The 18,203-nt window shown below is 43.1% G+C and overlaps 1 protein-coding gene across 3 annotated transcripts in view; it reads right to left on the bottom strand.

The window, feature by feature from the left end:
* Positions 1-17,533, bottom strand: part of eml2 (EMAP like 2) — a 38,612-nt gene extending 21,079 nt beyond the window's left edge. Inside the window, exons 1-4 of one of the 3 annotated variants that reach the window (XM_083774105.1) lie at positions 17,342-17,533; positions 7,470-7,703; positions 6,495-6,609; positions 5,787-5,891 (exon numbers count right to left, since the gene is read on the bottom strand). In XM_083774105.1, coding sequence (XP_083630231.1) covers positions 5,787-5,891; positions 6,495-6,609; positions 7,470-7,703; positions 17,342-17,414 — 527 coding nt within the window. In that variant the 5' untranslated portion in view covers positions 17,415-17,533. Of the gene's footprint in view, positions 1-5,786; positions 5,892-6,494; positions 6,610-7,469; positions 7,704-12,082; positions 12,105-17,341 lie in introns of those variants that run through there. The other 2 variants (XM_083774106.1, XM_083774107.1) reach the window with 2 other exon arrangements.
* Positions 17,534-18,203: the final 670 nt, after the last annotated feature.

Here is an 18,203-nt window from a genome sequence, read left to right as displayed (position 1 = left end):
ATGCTGAGCTACTAATTAGTGCAGAGCATGTTGGATCAACTGGCAGCAGAACAGAACAGAACAAAACAGGGGAGCCAAATACACGGTTTCTAGAGTGACGGAATGCAACGCAGACAATAGCATGTCTGCTCTTTTGTGTTTTGTACAGTTTATGTAACACATTTTCTGCGTGACTGCACTCTAAAAACTAGATAAAGTGCCAATCGGCACAGGTCTCCACCAGGGCAGGTCAGGTTGTGGCCTCCTGGTGGCGCTATAACAGGCCGCTGAGGAATATTTGGGGCAGAGGTTCGTCGTTGGCATCCAGGGAGTGTGTGTGCAAAGGGCCAACGGTGCCGGAGATTAGCTGATAACGGACGGACGGACACACACACACACACACACACACACGGACGGACGGAAGGACACACGGACGGAGTGCAAAACATACTCTCCCCCTAGGCCTAGGCCTTCGGCCTGGTAGAGACAATGAAGGTTTCTTAACCCATTCTGAACGGGCACCCATTTTGGTGTTGGCATCATGTCATGCTTTAGCCATTTAAAAATAGCAGATCTACAAGCTCATATCGCGCCACCGAGTGGCGCGATACGAGCTTGTAGGTCTGCTATTTTTGAAAAATCGAAGACACTTTTAGAATCTGATCTCAGGTCAGAATGGGTTAATAATGAAACTGTCAGGATGTAATAGACATTTTTAGAATCTGATCTCAGGTCAGAATGGGTTAAGAGATCCATAGAAAGCCATTAAGCACCATAGCATTCCACAATTGGAAAACTAATATATTCATATTCCTTGACCTTGAAGAAGTCCCACTGTGTACAGTACTGTATGTTCAAGCTGTTCACATAGGCATCATCAAGGCTCCTGTACACTTGAAACAGTTCTTACAGAAAATATTATAGTATGAAAACATAGTTTTCACCACAATGAAATTAACCAGGCATGAACTGTACTGGATTATACAGTACTGACCGTTTCAATGCATGATTAGGTTTTACCTGGACTCAAAAAAATGCCACAAATCACAAACACAGTCTGCAATTTCCGTGAAATTATACACGCACATTTCCACTAGGCCGAGGACGACATGCCACAATTTCCCCCCCCAAATCAGCCTCACGATGACGCTATAACAGGCCAATTCCTGTTTTTAGCTATAACTGCATCGATCTGTATATAACTTATGTATACGCACTCCCTAGAGGCCATGGAAAAACATTGTCCCTGCATCCCTCCACATCTGACGGTTATAGCGCCACCATGAGGCCGATTTCTGCAAAACACATTTTTGGAACAAAATGCCTGAAATCATCCATGCCACCAGGAGGAGGTGGAGACCTGTGCCCAGAGGGGCACTTTTTCTAGTTCCATTCTTGATTTTACTTCCCGGACTCAATCAGTAAAATAACATCCATTACCCTGGAGAGGGACAGGGTGGCCTCTGGCCTGTGGTAATGGATTCCATTTCCATCTGATGAAGCAAATGGATGCTGTGACCTAAGTGTGGCCTGCTGCATTTAAGATGGCCAGTCCATTATGGCTCAAGTACTGCAGAATTGCGTTCCTTTTTACTGTTAATCTAATTTGGCATTAGGCAGCTGCAGGATCAGACTTGCCATTTCAAACAAGTGTGTTTGCTACTACAGGCTAATACATGAAGGACTGAAGATCCCTTTGTATAATAACATTGTATGGCTTCACAGTACAGGAAGAGAGAGCAGGTGTGTGGGAGAGAGAGACAGACACAAAGAGAATCTCTCTTTCTTCTTTCACAGAGATCAACATGAAACCCAGAACAAGAGATGGAAGTAGAGAAGGTGTAATAGAGGTACTACGACGTGCATAGATCATCACATTTCAGTGACATCTTGTCCCCTGTAGCAGTGATATAGGAACTGTTGCTTTCTAAATCAATATACGTATGCCACTATGTCTTTTGTGAGGAAAACATGTAGCCTGATATTTATTACTCAATGTTTAGATACCCAGAGGGATAAATACCCTGAAGTCTAACCGTTCAGTAAGTAAGATACAACGTTGCTCTGCTGCAACGGAAACACTACGTGCTCTACAACTAGGGGAATACGTCCTACCTAAAAGCTTGCCCTTGATCAGCCAATATATTTTAATGCATGTTGTTGACTAGGGGATCCAATCAATGATGCTTCCCGAACAGAACCACTGAGCCTAACAGTATGCCAGTATGTTAGCTACCTCCTGCACACTGTGTGACACACACACACACACACACACACACACACACACACACACACACACACACACACTTGGAATGTTTATTGCACGTCTGTTGCACGTCTGTTTAAAGACGGTTGAGTATGCGTGCATGTTTGACTCTGTCGTTAACTGAACACAGATGACATTTTGGTTTGCTGTGACTAACCACTGTAATTAGAATAAAAGCTGCAGGAATCCAGACCATGCAACTTGGACAAGACAAACATTCTTTGACCATAAGAGCTACAGACATTACAATGTGCTAAAAGATAAATGCTTTCTTTCAGGAATTCTCATTAAACTTTTATCAATTCCATTTGGTATTTTTTCAGAAGCCAACATACTGCACTTATGGTTGTGTAAGTCAATACACATATTTTTTAATATGAAAGCAATTTAAATGAAAGCTTACTAGCATCTACTGTAACCTATCTTTTAGCAAGATATTACGATACAGACATACAGAGTTCATTCCGGTTTCTGCATTATTGAACCAGTTTTTGTGCTGCTGCCCAGCCTGCCCCTCCCTACTCAAACCCACTGATGAGGAAATCAAGCAAAGGGTTGCGTGACAAAAACAGATATAAAATACAGCACAGCTTCCTCAAAAAATACAACCAAAATGAATTACTTTAGTTACTGGCAGTTAATCACTAATTCTATTCTTCTCTCCATACTGTGGTACATCACTGTATAACCTAAACAAATCCATATTTAACCTACTTTCATTCCATAGCATTCAAACTAAAGTGCATAAAAAACATACTAGTGAATAGATCTTCCAAGCATGCATGGCCATTTGGTTCACAACGCTCTACTCGCCCTGTTAAAGGATCTATTTACCTTCTCTTCATGGTTGGAATGTTCCGTTAGGTTCGCAGTTGTCAAAGCAGTTTTTGCTAAGCCTGTACTGTCCGAAACCACAGCAACAGAGAGAGACACTTCCTTGTTCACTGGGAAACTTTTATAGCTCTGCCTGTGGAGTTTTGTTCATCCAATCACAATGCCGTTCTTGGACCTGCAGACCACCCCCACCTCCCTCTTTGCAAAAACACACCCACTTCAGTCAGCAGTGAAATTTGATGCCCTCAGCAAGACAAGGAGAGGAGAGGAGAGGGGAGGGGAGGGGAGGGGAGGGGAGGGGAGGGGAGGAGAGTGGAGGAGAGGAGAGGAGAGGAGAGGAGAGGTTGAAAGGAATAAAAAACAAGTAAGTTAGGAAAGGGAGAAGTTGTCACAGTAAAACTACTAGCAGGAAATCACTGTATCTGGTGTGCCACAAATAGACGTAAAGGCGTAAGCTGTGTTTGCAGTTGGCAAGCAACCATGGTCTGTATTCAATTGACCGTAAAAGGATGGACTTTACACTGTCCATTAGGCCTACAACCAGACTGAACTGAATATGTCACATTTGAAGAGGCAGGCAGACAGTCCATTACACTGATGCATAATTTAGAGAGACATGCAAAACTTAGTGAAGGCAAATGATCAAGTGCTGAGCAGTGGATTTTAGACGGTTACACACAATGAGTAATTGTTAGATGTGCAGATTCAACTCTCGCTACCTCTAGCCCCTTTCAATCTCTCCCTTTTGCTAAACCTTTTTTTGTCGCTCTGTAGTGTAGACTGATACACATATGCACACATGCACAGTTTGCACACTGAATTATTAAACCCCGCTGAGAAACTAAAAACCGTTTTCACAAAGCAGCAGGCATCCATGTCCTTTATGACACCTTTTGTGTGAAATGCATGAACCAGATTATCCTGACCATCAGACAAAGAGTGTATTCCTCCTGTCCTCCTCTTTACAAACCCTGTGACATTTCTAATCTCCACGTCTGAAGATGAGCTACTGTGCGTGCAATAGATAAATGAAAGGCTACATACTGTACATTCGTTGCTGTCCGGAGGAAAGCTCATAACTCCATTTTCCCCCATAAATCAGTGCTATTGAGCACCCTTTACGTCTGTGTGTTGTTTCAAAAATATTGAACCAATGAAAAGTAGTAAAAAACGCATTGGACAAAACCTCTTAACTCCATTGGACCGTCAAACTGATGGTACACCACATCCTTCTCATGCAAGTAATTGACAATATCTAAACCAACTTGGGTGAGGCAGTATTGCATCGTTTAAAAATATAAGGTTTCATTCATTTCCTTAAAAAATTATATTTTTCATTTCCTGAAAAATTTACATTTTGGAGTTATGAGGTTTCCTCCGGACAGCAGAGATATACTGTATATCCATCCATCGATCACAGGTGTATGCATTCCATATATACAGTACACAACACAGGGTGACAAGGCATACCTGACAGACAAAGCAGATAGAGAGACAGATCAAGTCAAAACTGAAGGGCAAAGCAGACAGAGCCGTCCATCCATACACGTTAAGATCATAGACAAGCTGACAAAAAGACACTGTGTAAATTTAACTCCGAAGTAATGGACTCGAAGTAATGGATCGTTGAAGGTGAATATCTATAGACGCCTTAACCCATTCTGAAAGGGCACCCATTTTGGTGTCAGCATCATGTTATGCTTTAGCTATTGAAAAATAGAAGATCTACAAGCTCGTATCGCGCCACCGAGTGGCGCGATACGAGCTTGTAGGTCTGCTATTTTTGAAAAATCGAAGAGCGACTGACATTTCTAGAATCTGATCTCAGGTCAGAATGGGTTAATCAGACAAGTGTGTGTCCAGCGGAAACCTCGTATGAATCTGATCTCAGGTCAGAATGGGTTAACAGACGACGTCCCACTGATAAGTGTGACGACGAATGTGAGTGCATAACGGCAGAAGAAGAACACCACCTCTCATAAGATGCAATGAGAAAGTTCTAAAAATGCCCCAGTTCTAAAAATGCCCCATCAAATAAATAAACGGCATAAACAATATATTAGTTTGCCTGTTCTACAAAACATAAAAGTTACAGTCGCACGTGCCGAGCGTGTCATTCTCTTGTATTATATCGTACTTGTATTATTTATTTATTTCCCACCACGGAGTAATTTCCCACCACGGAGTAACCTCGCGGCAGACTATCCAGCATGTATCTTCCACCTCGGAGGGAACTCTGGTAAGGCCCGGCAGTGTCGGTAGGCCAATCAGAGGCAGGCGGGCGTTACCATGTCTATGCTCAGACGTAGAATAGATATAAGCGTTGAAGGTCAATTAGTAAAAATAACATAATAGATGTTACAGTATATAGGATAGACAGAATGACCATGACCAGTAAGTTTAGTATGACAACCACGCATGACCTGATGTAGCCCTCCACACACCACGTCCCCAAAGACCTAGAGGATATAAATATACCTTTGAGACATGGGGACAGATGGTGAGTGTGAGTATGTGTGAATGTGTGTATATGGGCCATGGCTGAAGTAGAGTCTCCATCAAGTCTTCATAATCCACAAAAAGTGGACATTTTAGAAAAATGTCTTACACACACTATTTACAGAAAACATAAAGAAATATTCTTATTCTGTGCGAGGCAGTTTAATTGTCAACTGAACACGTCTGAGTGAGTGAGTATGAGCGTTACCTCTTGCCACAGGTGGAACTACTGGAAGACGTGGTGCGACTTCTGGTGCTCTCTCCTCCCATCTCCCTTTTCACTAGGGTAAGGCGTTCTATAGACATACTCTTCCTGAGAGGAGAGGAGAGGAGAGGAGAGGAGAGGAGAGGAGAGGAGAGGAGAGGAGAGGAGAGGAGAGGAGAGGAGAGGAGAGGAGAGGAGAGGAGAGGAGAGGAGAGGAGAGGAGAGGAGAGGAGAGGAGAGGAGAGGAGAGGAGAGGAGAGAAGAGAAGAGAAGAGAAGAGAAGAGAAGAGAAGAGAAGAGAAGAGAAGAGAAGAGAAGAGAAGAGAAGAGAAGAGAAGAGAAGAGAAGAGAAGAGAAAACACTCACCCAATGGTATTCTGTAAAGGGACATTTCTGACACTTATTAACTGTAGAAATTATTATTATTATTATTACCCTTATTATTATTCATCTTTCAATCTGCTGGAGGCTAAAATATTAGCTGCCATTACAATTGCATCTATGTATAACCATAACCAATAACATGCCAGGGTGTATGTCCTAATTTTGTGTGAATCTATTCTCTGAAATAAATGTGTATTTGTTCATATCAAGCCCTTAAAATTCAATGTTTATTTTAAACCCATAGATCCCACCCATAGATCACAGTGGTCCATAGCAATTATGCTATGGACCACTAGAGGGCCGGTGAGAAACATGTCTTTTAGGTACCTCTTAATGAGCTGCAGAACCTCCTTCTTGGGGGACGAAGGTGAGGAGAGAAGACGCTTCTGTTGGACATATCCGTTACTGGGTCTGGAGGGGAGGGCCTGCAGGAGCTGACGAACTTGGAGAGATACAAAAATAAAAATCAATTTTAGCTAGAAAAAAGGTCAAATAATTCCCCCCTCCATTTCTTTTTTTAAAGATAACAAATATACTGATCCTAGTGACAAAATTCAGTGCACTGCACTTGGTTTCACTGAGTGGGTTTATACATATTGAACCAATGAAAGTGTTCTCTTGTGACTGAATTGATACGCAGGATAGTTTTTCCCATTTCCTGAAAAGGAGCAGTTTTGGATATAGAATTTCCACCAGGCAGCGACAATATATATACATAAAGTATTGCACCGGCCCCCCAAAAAGTGACTTTATGCCAGTAGCCATTAGGCTCTACAGCCAAACCTGACCCACATCTGTTCTGTTCGGTTTACTAACTACTGCTTGACTCTGGACTACTGGAATATACATGTACACTACAACCATGACAGATGCCTGTTAATAATAACCTTTGTAACTGTTCCATTGTTGATAGACAGCAGTTACTATACTCTCTGTTGATAAGACTGTAGCCTACATATATTATCCACTACTACTATGTTTGGGACATTATCCAGAATGATATCTAGTGTTGTAGGTCAGCTGACAGTGTACACACATATCCGTGCACACGCACACACACACACACACACACACACACACACACAGTGTAGTTTGTAGATCGGCTATTTGTGCTGGTTTTGTTTGACATTATTGTATGAGAAAGTAGGGCATTAATGTTCAACAGGACAACAAAGTTGAAATGTGCCCGACAGCAACAATATACAATATGCCCCAAACCATGAAAATGTGGTCAATGAGCATCCGTCTGCCCACGTGACTGAGACAAACAACCCAGAGTTACAGACAATGTGATGCTTATACCTTTGGTAGGCGGTGCTGGAGACGAGGAGACCACAGGCCTCCTCCCAGAAGCTTGCAGGCCCACTGCTCCGGAGCCATGCAGGCCCTGCTCCTCACAGAAGCCCAGGCGGCGCAGGGCGTCGGCCAGCGCCGCCTTCAGCAGCTGGATCTCGTCGTCCTGGAGCTGAAGCCTCTGCTCCAGCTGGGACACGCGGTCCTCCATGTCCATGTTGCTGCTCGCCGACACCGTGTCATCTGGAAGACGAGGACAGACAGGAGGAGAGAGGATGAGACGAATGTGAGTTAAAGCCTAGTAAAATGTTATACATTGTTGTAGGAGCACATCCGGTCCCAAGTTGAAAAGCTGTGCAGCATGACATGGCAAACGTGACTCCTTCCTTTTTAACTATCACCACTTCACAGGCTTTAGGAGTGTGGGAGCAGTGGATGAACCGAGTTGATGAGCATTTATGACTGGGTGTGTCTGAGGCCAGCTCAGTGGCCTTGTGGTTAGAGTGTCCGCCCTGGGAGGTCAGGGTTCAATACCTGGCCACCGGGTCATACCAAAGACTGTGAAAAATGGGACCCTCAGTGCCTCCCTGCTTGGCACTCAGCATCAAGGGTTGGATTGGGGGTGAGTCCCTGCGACCTACTAGCGTCATGTCCAGAGGGTGTACTTGTACATCAAGCTGCCTCACCCTACAGAAACAGGAGATAGGCTCCTGCCCTATAGGCCTCATAGCATACAGTACGTACCTGTGTCTGAGGCGAGGGTAGGTATAGGTGATATTGACAATTATTGTTGTGATATGGTCTGAGTGCCTATGCTGTGTATTTGTATGTGAGAGCACAATGTATAATGTATTGTGTACTGAATGAGCCGTAGCATACTAGCTACTGACACCATCTCATCTCAGACAGCAAGGTCAGCTTGCTGCAGTAAGTTTGTTATGTCTCAAGTGTACGTCATTAGGATCCAGCTATGTTCTGTCTGTATAATAAAATCTTGTGAACGTCTTAACGTGATACTGTCTCGTATCACGTTATTGTTCTCCTGGGCCCGTTCGTCTGTCCGCCGCCGGACCAAGGAATACTTCAACCGGGTTGTCACACACCACCCGGTCCTACACACACACGATACCGGTCTGTCAGAACCAGACGAGGGTCCAGTACTTAGAAGATTACAACAATTATCACAAATAGTTTTGACTGAATTCCTCAATATCAATAATGTGACAACAATATTTTGGGTGGTGAACCTTTGGTGCTTTCCCCAATATATTTTCGGTACACCCACAATGATTTAACCCATTCTGAACGGGCACCCATTTTGGTGTCAGCGTCATGTTATGCTTTAGCTATTGAAAAATAGCAGATCTACAAGCTCATATCGCGCCACCGAGTGGCGCGATACGAGCTTGTAGGTCTGCTATTTTTGAAAAATCGAAGAGCGACTGACATTTCTAGAATCCGATCTCAGGTCAGAATGGGTTAATCAGACCAGTGGGTGTCCAGTGGAAACCTCGTATGAATCTGATCTCAGGTCAGAATGGGTTGAAGAAAGTTTTCACATTCTTCGTATATAACCTGCTGTACGTTGTGAAGCAGTGGTGCGGATTAGCCGACACCAGCTTGGTGTCCGGTTCTGAATCGCCACACTCCACTCCTTCCCATCATCCCATTGGCTCTGTTGTCACACATACTGTACAGTCCACATACAGTAAGTGGGGGATGCCCCTTCCCCTACCAATTTGGTTGCCTCAGACATCATCAGTGGGCTCGGCATCAATACAGAGTGCACACAAATCTACTGTGTAGATATTTTAGGGTGATAATGGCCAAAACAATATTGTGACAGAAACGTTGTAATGCTACTCATTTGAAACAGTTACATTTGAAAGTACTTATGGACTATGCAAACAAGCTGGTACCAAAGAAAGAGCTGCTAAGAGGGATGCTGGCAGACAGAGGCTCTGTTCTCTTAAGTGTGTTGAGCAGATGGTGTCCTCTTACTGTCTCTTCTGACCTTCAGCTGTGTGTTCATCAATTGTAACTTAATTCACTGAATACATTAGGAGGCTCCTTTCTAAAAACAGATATCCACAGCTAAATTCTATCAAACTATTTTTTATCTTTGGTGCAACCACTCCCTTACGGAGCTATGTGTGTTGGTGGGTGGGTGGCTGGCTGGCTGGCTGTGTCTGAGCATGGTTGTTTTTCACCACCTGTGCGCAACCAAACACACACACAAACACGCACATATTAACTGTATATATGATTTCGGGGTGTGCCAGTACAGTACAGTGACAGTACAGTAGAGGATACAGTAGAGGGACCCCCGGCCCACACGGTAACTCTGTCAGGACGCGGGGCGGCACGCCGGAACCGGGCCGGCACCCTGGATGCGTTCCTGGATGCGTTCCTTGAGTGTTCCACACTCAAGTTTAACCCATTCTGACCTGAGATCAGATTCATACAAGGTTTCCGCCGGACACACACTGGTCTGATGAACCCATTCTGACCTGAGATCAGATTCTAAAAATGTCAGTAGTTCTTTGATTTTTCAAAAATAGCAGACCTACAAGCTCGTAGCGCGCCACTCGGTGGCGCGCTATGAGCTTGTAGATCTGCTATTTTTCAATAGCTAAAGCATAACATGATGCTAACACCAAAATGGGTGAGGTCAGAATGGGTTAAACTTGAGTGTGTTCGAGTTTAAACTTGAGTGTGGGCTAACTTAGCAGGCAGAATTTATCAAGTCGATGTACTGTAATTGAAGCATGTGACGCTATAGACCAACATTTGTAATATGATGATCTATCTCTACTGATAGACTGATCTATCTCGATCTGTGCTATAAGAGAGGGAGGGCCTGTTAGTGAGCTCTGAACAGATCGATCTGTTTCGCCTCTCCTCCACCATGCCCCCTCCACTCTCTCTCTCTCTCTCTGAGATTACTTTCACTGCAATGAAGTTGAACAGTTTCCAGCCTTAATCATGCAGCAGCCTCCCACCATTACATCACCGCCTCAGCCACATTACTGAAGGCACTTCCTGTTATACCATTAATCTGCAGCCAGCCCATATCAAAAGATTAGAATTTAATCAAGTCACAAAAACAAAGCTTCTGGTCAGATAGAACAGCTGACCTAGACCCTGTGTTCTAAATGTGTGGTTCCAATCCCCTCTCCCTGGCAGAACACACACACACACACACACACACACACACACACACACACACACACACACACACACACACACACACACACACACGCGCGCGCGCGCCATTTTCCTTACGTCATACGCCAGGCAGGGGCTTGGAAATCCCACCCGTTAGCTTTGCTACTGTATCAATCACACACGTCACAGTCAAATGAGTCTCAGAGGAGCTGGATATGACAATGGGGAGATTTACATATAGCCCAGCTTCCTAACGGGCTAATCCGATAACATCTGATTAAAATCTCACTCTTGCTCGCTTCTCTACGCAAACACACATTTTCATGATAAATGAGAGCCCTCGTTCTCTATATGCAGTACTTCTATTTTGGGCATAATAAGAGAGTATGTTTGTCAAGTTGTCAAGTTGACAACCTTTCCAATTTTGTGAATTCTGAAAGAACGGACAACAGGTAAAGAGAGAGAGAGACGAGAGATGGAATATAAGATACGAGGTAGAACAAGAGAGAGGGTGAGGGGGCGGGATTCACCTTCATCTCTACGGTCAGTAGAACACCTGTTAAAAAATACTAATATATTCAGACCAAGCTACTACAATTCACTGACACATAATACTGAGCAGCGCACGTGCGCACACACACACACACACACACACACACACACACACACACACACACACACACAAGGTGACACACGCACATGTCTGTCCCCATAATGTTCCAGAGGTACTGCAGCCACTGCGGAAGCCATGCTGCATACTGATACTGCACATTGTGATATAAAGTTGCCCTTCTGCTCACTCATCAAGAGGATGGAGCTTATAGCCCAACTGAGACATGTCAGGTTTGATTCCTGCCAATGTGCCCAAAAGTCAAACAGTGAGCCACCTATACAGTACCATACATTCTCTGTGATTAATGAATGCATCAAAGTGGCAGCGGGTACATTTGCTAATGAAAAGTACAATTGCACCACAGAATATAGCTACTGCTCAGGACACAAAAAAGAACCACAGAGATACCAACAGGGGTGGTATGCTGGAAGGGGAAAGATGGAGAAATGGTATAGGAGAGGAGAGGTGTGGAGGGTGGTGGTGGGACTGCGATATGGTGACTGGTGAAATCACCATGTTTAGAATTAGCTGAAGACAATGTGATGTTTAATGAAGGGGGATACAAGTGCAGAAAGATAATTGTCCCAAATGATCAGAATTATCATTGTGGGCATCATCAAGCAAGCCTATAGGACGGGGGGATAGGCGGAAGGGACATACAATACTGTACAATGTTACGCTAGAAAGTTCGGATGAAAAAGAGAAAGGATGGATGGTAGTTAGAGGACAAAACCCCAACAATGACACAGAGAGAGTGGAGAGAGAGCGAGAGAATCGTAGGGCCAAAAAGCGGTGGGCTATGGTCAAATATGCACGGTGCAGTGATGCTCGATTTGCCTACCTGTCATTCTGCCACAGAACTGCCTAGTCACTCGTCCAGTCAGTCAGTCAGTCAGTCAGTCAGTAAGCCGGACACACCAGTCACTCATTCAGTCAAACAGTCAGCTGGTCAGTCAGACGGTCAGCTCCCCTTGAGGATTTCAGATCTCCAAGTGCTTCCTCCCTCCCCCTTCTCTGGCCAGTGGTCCCTCGCCCACTCTCTCTCTCTCTAATCCTCACGCCCTCCTTCCTGAACCACGCCCTCTCCTGAACATCTCATTCTAATCCCCCCCATGCTCCATGCCTCGTCCTCTCTTCCGTCACCTCCATCATGCTTCCTCCTCCTCTCCTGTGTGCTGTGAGCTGTGGGCGGAGAGAGCAGAGGCAGAACAGGGTGGAGTTTGGCTCCGGGCCAGACACAATGCATCCACATGCTTGCTCTCTCACTCACCCTCCTTTCTCGCACACGCACACACACACACACACACACACACACACACACACACACACACGCACAACATCAGCAGCAGAATCAGCACAGCCAGGCACTACCAGGAAGTGATACTGCAGACATTGCTTCGGAGATCAATGACACACACATGCGCCCGCCCGCCCGCGCACGAACACACACACACACACACACACACACACACACACACACACACACACACACACACACACACACACACACACACACACACACACACACACACACACACACACACACACACACACACACACACACACAAACTTTAAGTTCATTACCACTTTCTTTAATATACTGTATAGATTTTTTTTTTAATAGGGAAGGGTACAGGTGGTGTGCTCTGAGGAAGTGCTAAGGAGTAAGGAGACACATGATCATGATTATTTGTGAGGACCTAGTATATGAAGATAGGTTGAAAAGTGGTGAAGTGGTCCTTTAACGATCGCATTGCAAAAACCTGGTATTCATTCATTCACATGCAGTGCCTCTTTCCTGCAACATCTCCTCCTCTGCATTTTAGTCCCATTGTGGGTGTTCCTGCCTGTGAATGAGGGGGATTACAAATTGATTTGCCGATTTGTTTTTTTTGTTGAACACATTCAGTGAGTTACAGGCATTCCAGTTATGTAACATTAACCAAATATAGGCAATACAGTGGTTACAGTCTGACTAATATTTTAGACTAGTTCAATAAACCATTCTGTGTGAGTGTGGGCTACAGATGGAGCAACTCCCTTGCCATCTTCTGATCACTCCTCACCCATGCTGATGATGTGTCCATTGGCATAGGACGGTGCATGCATGCAGTTCAGCATCAGGGACTGCCCATTGGTCCGAAGGCCCACATTACCCCAAAACCCCCAATAGCTTGAACGATCCGAAGCCTATTAGTCCGAAGGCCAATAATTAGTACCCAACCGGCCACCGATATGGCCTCATTTGGCATATTGGGTCATATCGTATCAGTGAAATGTCTACCGATATGTCTTGAATAAAGTCATTGGTTTAAAAAAAGCAGCTGTCGGACTACTACTGTCACTGTACCTTTACATAATCATAATCGGTCAACTTCTTTGCACAATCCACGCGCTCCAAAATATTTAACTAAGTAGCCTTTCAGGTTGTAGCACCCACACTGTGGAATGCTCTTCCTCAGGACTTTAGATCCGCAGCCTCTGTTGACATTTTCAAGAATAAACTTAAAGGACAACTTTAGTTTTTTTCAACCAAGGTTCATGTTTTAGTTTGTTATTAGATAAAGTAAAAGTTGAGTAATCTTTTTTCATTTGCTGCTTTCTTTCGTTTTAGGGATTTTAGCTGTTTTGTACAGGGGGGCGGGGGCATTCGAGCATGGGGCTAAATATGCATTTTTTAACACAATTTTATGGTGATTTCTTTTTTTATGGTTTACTATAGTCCTAATAAACGCCAGGAAATTACATATGGCCACAGAAGATCACAGGATCTACTGAATGTGAAGGTAGCCTACTGGGGGAATGCTTATACTGTGTGTATAGGCTCAATATGTCAGTTTGTCACATTCAATAGATCCTGTGATCTTTTGTGGCCAGATGTAATTTCTTGGGTTTATTAGGACTATAGTAAACCATAAAAAAATAAATCACCATAAAATTGTGTTAAAAAATACATATTTAGCCCCATGCTCGAATGCCCCCGCCCCCCTGTCAAAAACTGCTAAAATCCCTAGAACGAAAGAAAGCAGCAAATGAAAGAAAATTAACACTCACCTTTTAGTTTCTCTAATAACAACCTAAAACATGAACCTTGGTTGAAAAAAACTAAAGTTATCCTTTAAAACACTACTTTTTGATCAGGCATTTCCAGATATTCCATGATGTTTTACCATGCATGTTTGTATAGTTATTTGCTGTCCTGTTTTTAGATCAATTGTATAGGCTTTTTTTCTTTCTTTTTTTTAATTCTCTGTTGTATGTAAAAGCATTTTGTGAGTCTTCTCTGAGTGTGAAGTGCTATATAAATAAAATGTACTTACTTACTTACTGTTTTCATTCAAGCTCAAAACATTCACTATTTCGGTTGCAAATTGGTTGTTGCCCCCTCCAGTAATCCCCAATACAAACTGCCTTTGTTTGAAAATACAAACTTTGTTAAAGGTATATTCAGTGATTTCACTCAAAAAACCTTAGGTTTCGTTTTTGGCTGTGGGACCCAGCCTTTCGTCCAATCAGGATAGAGAGTCAAAAACGAAACCTAAGGTTTTTTGACCCCCAGGGGTTAACTGGGGACAGGGAGGAACTCCTTATATGTCCAGCACACTCTATAGTAGGGAGGATTATCACAACAAAACAAAAAAATAAGTGATATTTGAATTAAGTGAAATCACTGAATATACCTTTAAGAGTTCAGTCACTCTCTCCCTGTCCATGGTGCTGAATCTGTTGGGGTGTTTTTCTTAAAAATGTAAATGTCGTATCAAACCTTCAGCCAGTGTGTTATATTGCTTGTTTTTTTATTTATTATTTCAGAGAATGATATTAACTGTGAATAATTTAGTGTACATTATTTAAGTAAAGAAAATATATAAACAATATTAGGATATGACGTGCTGTTGAACACAGTGCACCATGCATATGCCTACAAATGGCATGGAAGCTAAACTCACTGTGTATCAAAGGTCAATCCCAAATGATTCAATAATTTTATGGTTCATGTTAGTATGCCTGCATGTGTTGCGCGGAGTGCAAGATAAGGCCCTAGCCTAGAATCTAAAAGCCCTGTTAAGTGTGGTTTAACATTGTCAATGACTCAATGTAAACTATTTTAAACCAGAGTTCATATACAGTACATGCTGTATCCCTTGTACTGCCATACATCACTTACTGTGTGGAAGTATGGGGGAACAACTACAAAACAATACAATTGGGCAGAAACCAGCCTACACTTTTTGGTCTATATTTTCAAAGATAACAAATGCAGGCATTGTATTAATGTATTTTTTCTCGTTTAATTACCAAAATAAACAACAGAAATGATTAGGGAGCATTTATGCAGCCAGTAGTTAGAGATTCTGTTCGGGACCAAAGTGTTGGATGGATTGTTGTTTTGTTGTATACTTTTGCTCTACATTTACAAACATGATTCCACTTTCCAGTTTCCACTAAGCTTCTGCACCCTTCACCCGCACAGTCCATCAAAGACTAAACAAAATACTGGTCCCAGTCACGTGTACCGGGCCTCTGTTCTCTGAATACTATATACCATATACTAAAATATCCATGGGTCTGCAGCTACTTTGGAGAAATTGTACACTAGTGTTCTGCTCTTGGAATATAAACATGCTAATAATGAAACACCATGACCCCTTGCTGTCTCTCCACCTGGCAACTCAATATGTCTGTGACAGACTGACTGTCTATCCATCTGTCTGTCTGCTCTTTTATCTAGATTCTAGACTGTTGATATCCTATCTGCATAAATGTTAATATCCTGTGGATCTATCACTGTCAAGATAATGATAACGAGAAATTATAATTTTGTTAATTTGCATGGAAAAGAGAGCATTATTCATCGTCTTCGTCTGCTTTTGTTGTGCTATACCAGGGTTGTGGTCAGTACACATTTATTTCTATAAATACAAAATTGCAGATGACACTGAAATCTAAGCAACAGATTAGTCCTTTAGCTATTGAAAAATAGCAGATCTACAAGCTCATATCGCGCCACCGAGTGGCGCGATACGAGCTTGTAGGTCTGCTATTTTTGAAAAAAATCGAAGAACGACTGACATTTTTAGAATCTGATCTCAGGTCAGAATGGGTTAATCAGACCAGTGTGTGTCCAGTGGAAACCTCGTATGAATCTGATCTCAGGTCAGAAATGGGTTAATGTCACTTGTGTCTAACCCCAGTACAAACAGAGTTGTGTTTGACACAAGTAAAAAAAAAAAAATGTTTTGCTTGAAACCACAACAATGCATCGACTGAGTGACAACATGACACATTCAAGGAAAGGAAACATAATCCTCTACTTTGCAAAACTGTCACTATTGATGCCACTTATCATCTCCTGGTTGCTGAGTTATTTGCATGTATCCAAAGCTGCCCCTGACAACTAGCACTACAGAGGCTGTAAGGAAATATTCATGAGGCTACAGGTGGGAAAGAGCCCAGGGGGCTTTACTTCCATCATCAGAGCTCTGGTGTCAGACAGTCTATTAGTGTAAGTATATCACAGCATGTTTCAGTTAGAATAGACCTAGAACAGACAGCTAATGGAGTGAAGAATTGTTACAGTATGTATGAGATCTCTACCATTCGTTTCTTATTAAATGCATTTTCAGTTTTTAAATGAATGCTCATTCTTGCATAAACCTGATCATAATAAGATATCAATATAGGCTACTGGTGGCACTGGTGAAACAGTCCCTGCAAAAATGCAAAATGAGCATCAGACTCATTTTGCAGACTGACATAGCCTATTATAATGGCAGGCCATATACTTACACAATATAGTCTATAGCCTACAATTAGCCAAAATAAATCAGGGTGGGCTACAAAATATGACTATGGGCAATCCAAAACAATATTTCTGTGGCATCAACGCAGCAAGTTCAGCATTAACCTCTGCTCTGAAGACAAGGTAGCTTATGCCATGCACATACAGTACAGTGCTACAGTATAGATCTCCAGGTGATGGCAAGACAGCCGATTCAAGTGATATTTGTGCTTGAATGAAATTCAAGTCAATAGAAAGACCTCTAGTCAATTCGGTGGGGGTTAATTTTCTGCGTTGAAAGGAAAGAATCAGCCTTACCATTGTTGCAGTACTGTAGCAGCAGCTGGGTGCTGTCATACAGGCTCCCACATGAAGCTATTCTCTCCGACATTCTCCCCTCCTCGTCTCTTTCTCTCCTGTACGTAGACGTGGCTACAGGTACAGGTAGGCTGCGTCCTCCCGAGCAGTCCGTCCTATATGTCTTGGTTATTCTTTATTTCCCTTTGGTTATTTCGCCCCCCTCTCCCCGTCTTCTCCACATTCACAAACCCAAGCCCCCTTTATTTTTCTTTTTTGCTGCGTCCTTTCGCTCCCGGTTCTCCCCCCCTCTCTGTAGTCTGTCCGTACGAGTGTCCTCCTCTTCTCTCTGGTCATATGCCGCCTGCAATGCCGGGGCGATATGTACTCCGCTTACCGCTGTTACTATAGCAACAGCCTCTCCACCGCCACTGGTTGGTCAGCCATTTGATAATGAAAATATGACTGCAGACAGTAATTGCTGATATAGGCTTATATATAAAATATTTCAATAAATATATTATATTTGTGCTTCTATATTAGAAACATATGTCCGACAGTCAGTCCGAAACGTTACTGCATGGGTAGACCAGAGGCCTGTATATCATGCCTACAGCATTGCAGCAATACGTGTCGCTTTCCCTTGTTTCCTGTAGACCTGATACACAGCTGAATAATTGATTGTGGAAAGGTGTACGACACCTGTCTGTCGACTCGCACGTGTTCCCAATTGATAGTATCAATATCACGTGACACGTGGTATATGTCAACAACACCCAGCAACAGCATTGTGTGACTGCAGTAGCCCAATATACGTCTTAGACTCTCATAGATGTATTTGGTCGATTTTGACTTTTTCAATCCACGAGAGTCTATAGTGTTC

Source organism: Protomyctophum parallelum, assembly GCF_964188405.1.
Source record: "Protomyctophum parallelum genome assembly, chromosome: 9".
Lineage (NCBI taxonomy): Eukaryota > Metazoa > Chordata > Actinopteri > Myctophiformes > Myctophidae > Protomyctophum > Protomyctophum parallelum.
This window is presented reverse-complemented; position numbering and strand designations above follow the sequence as displayed.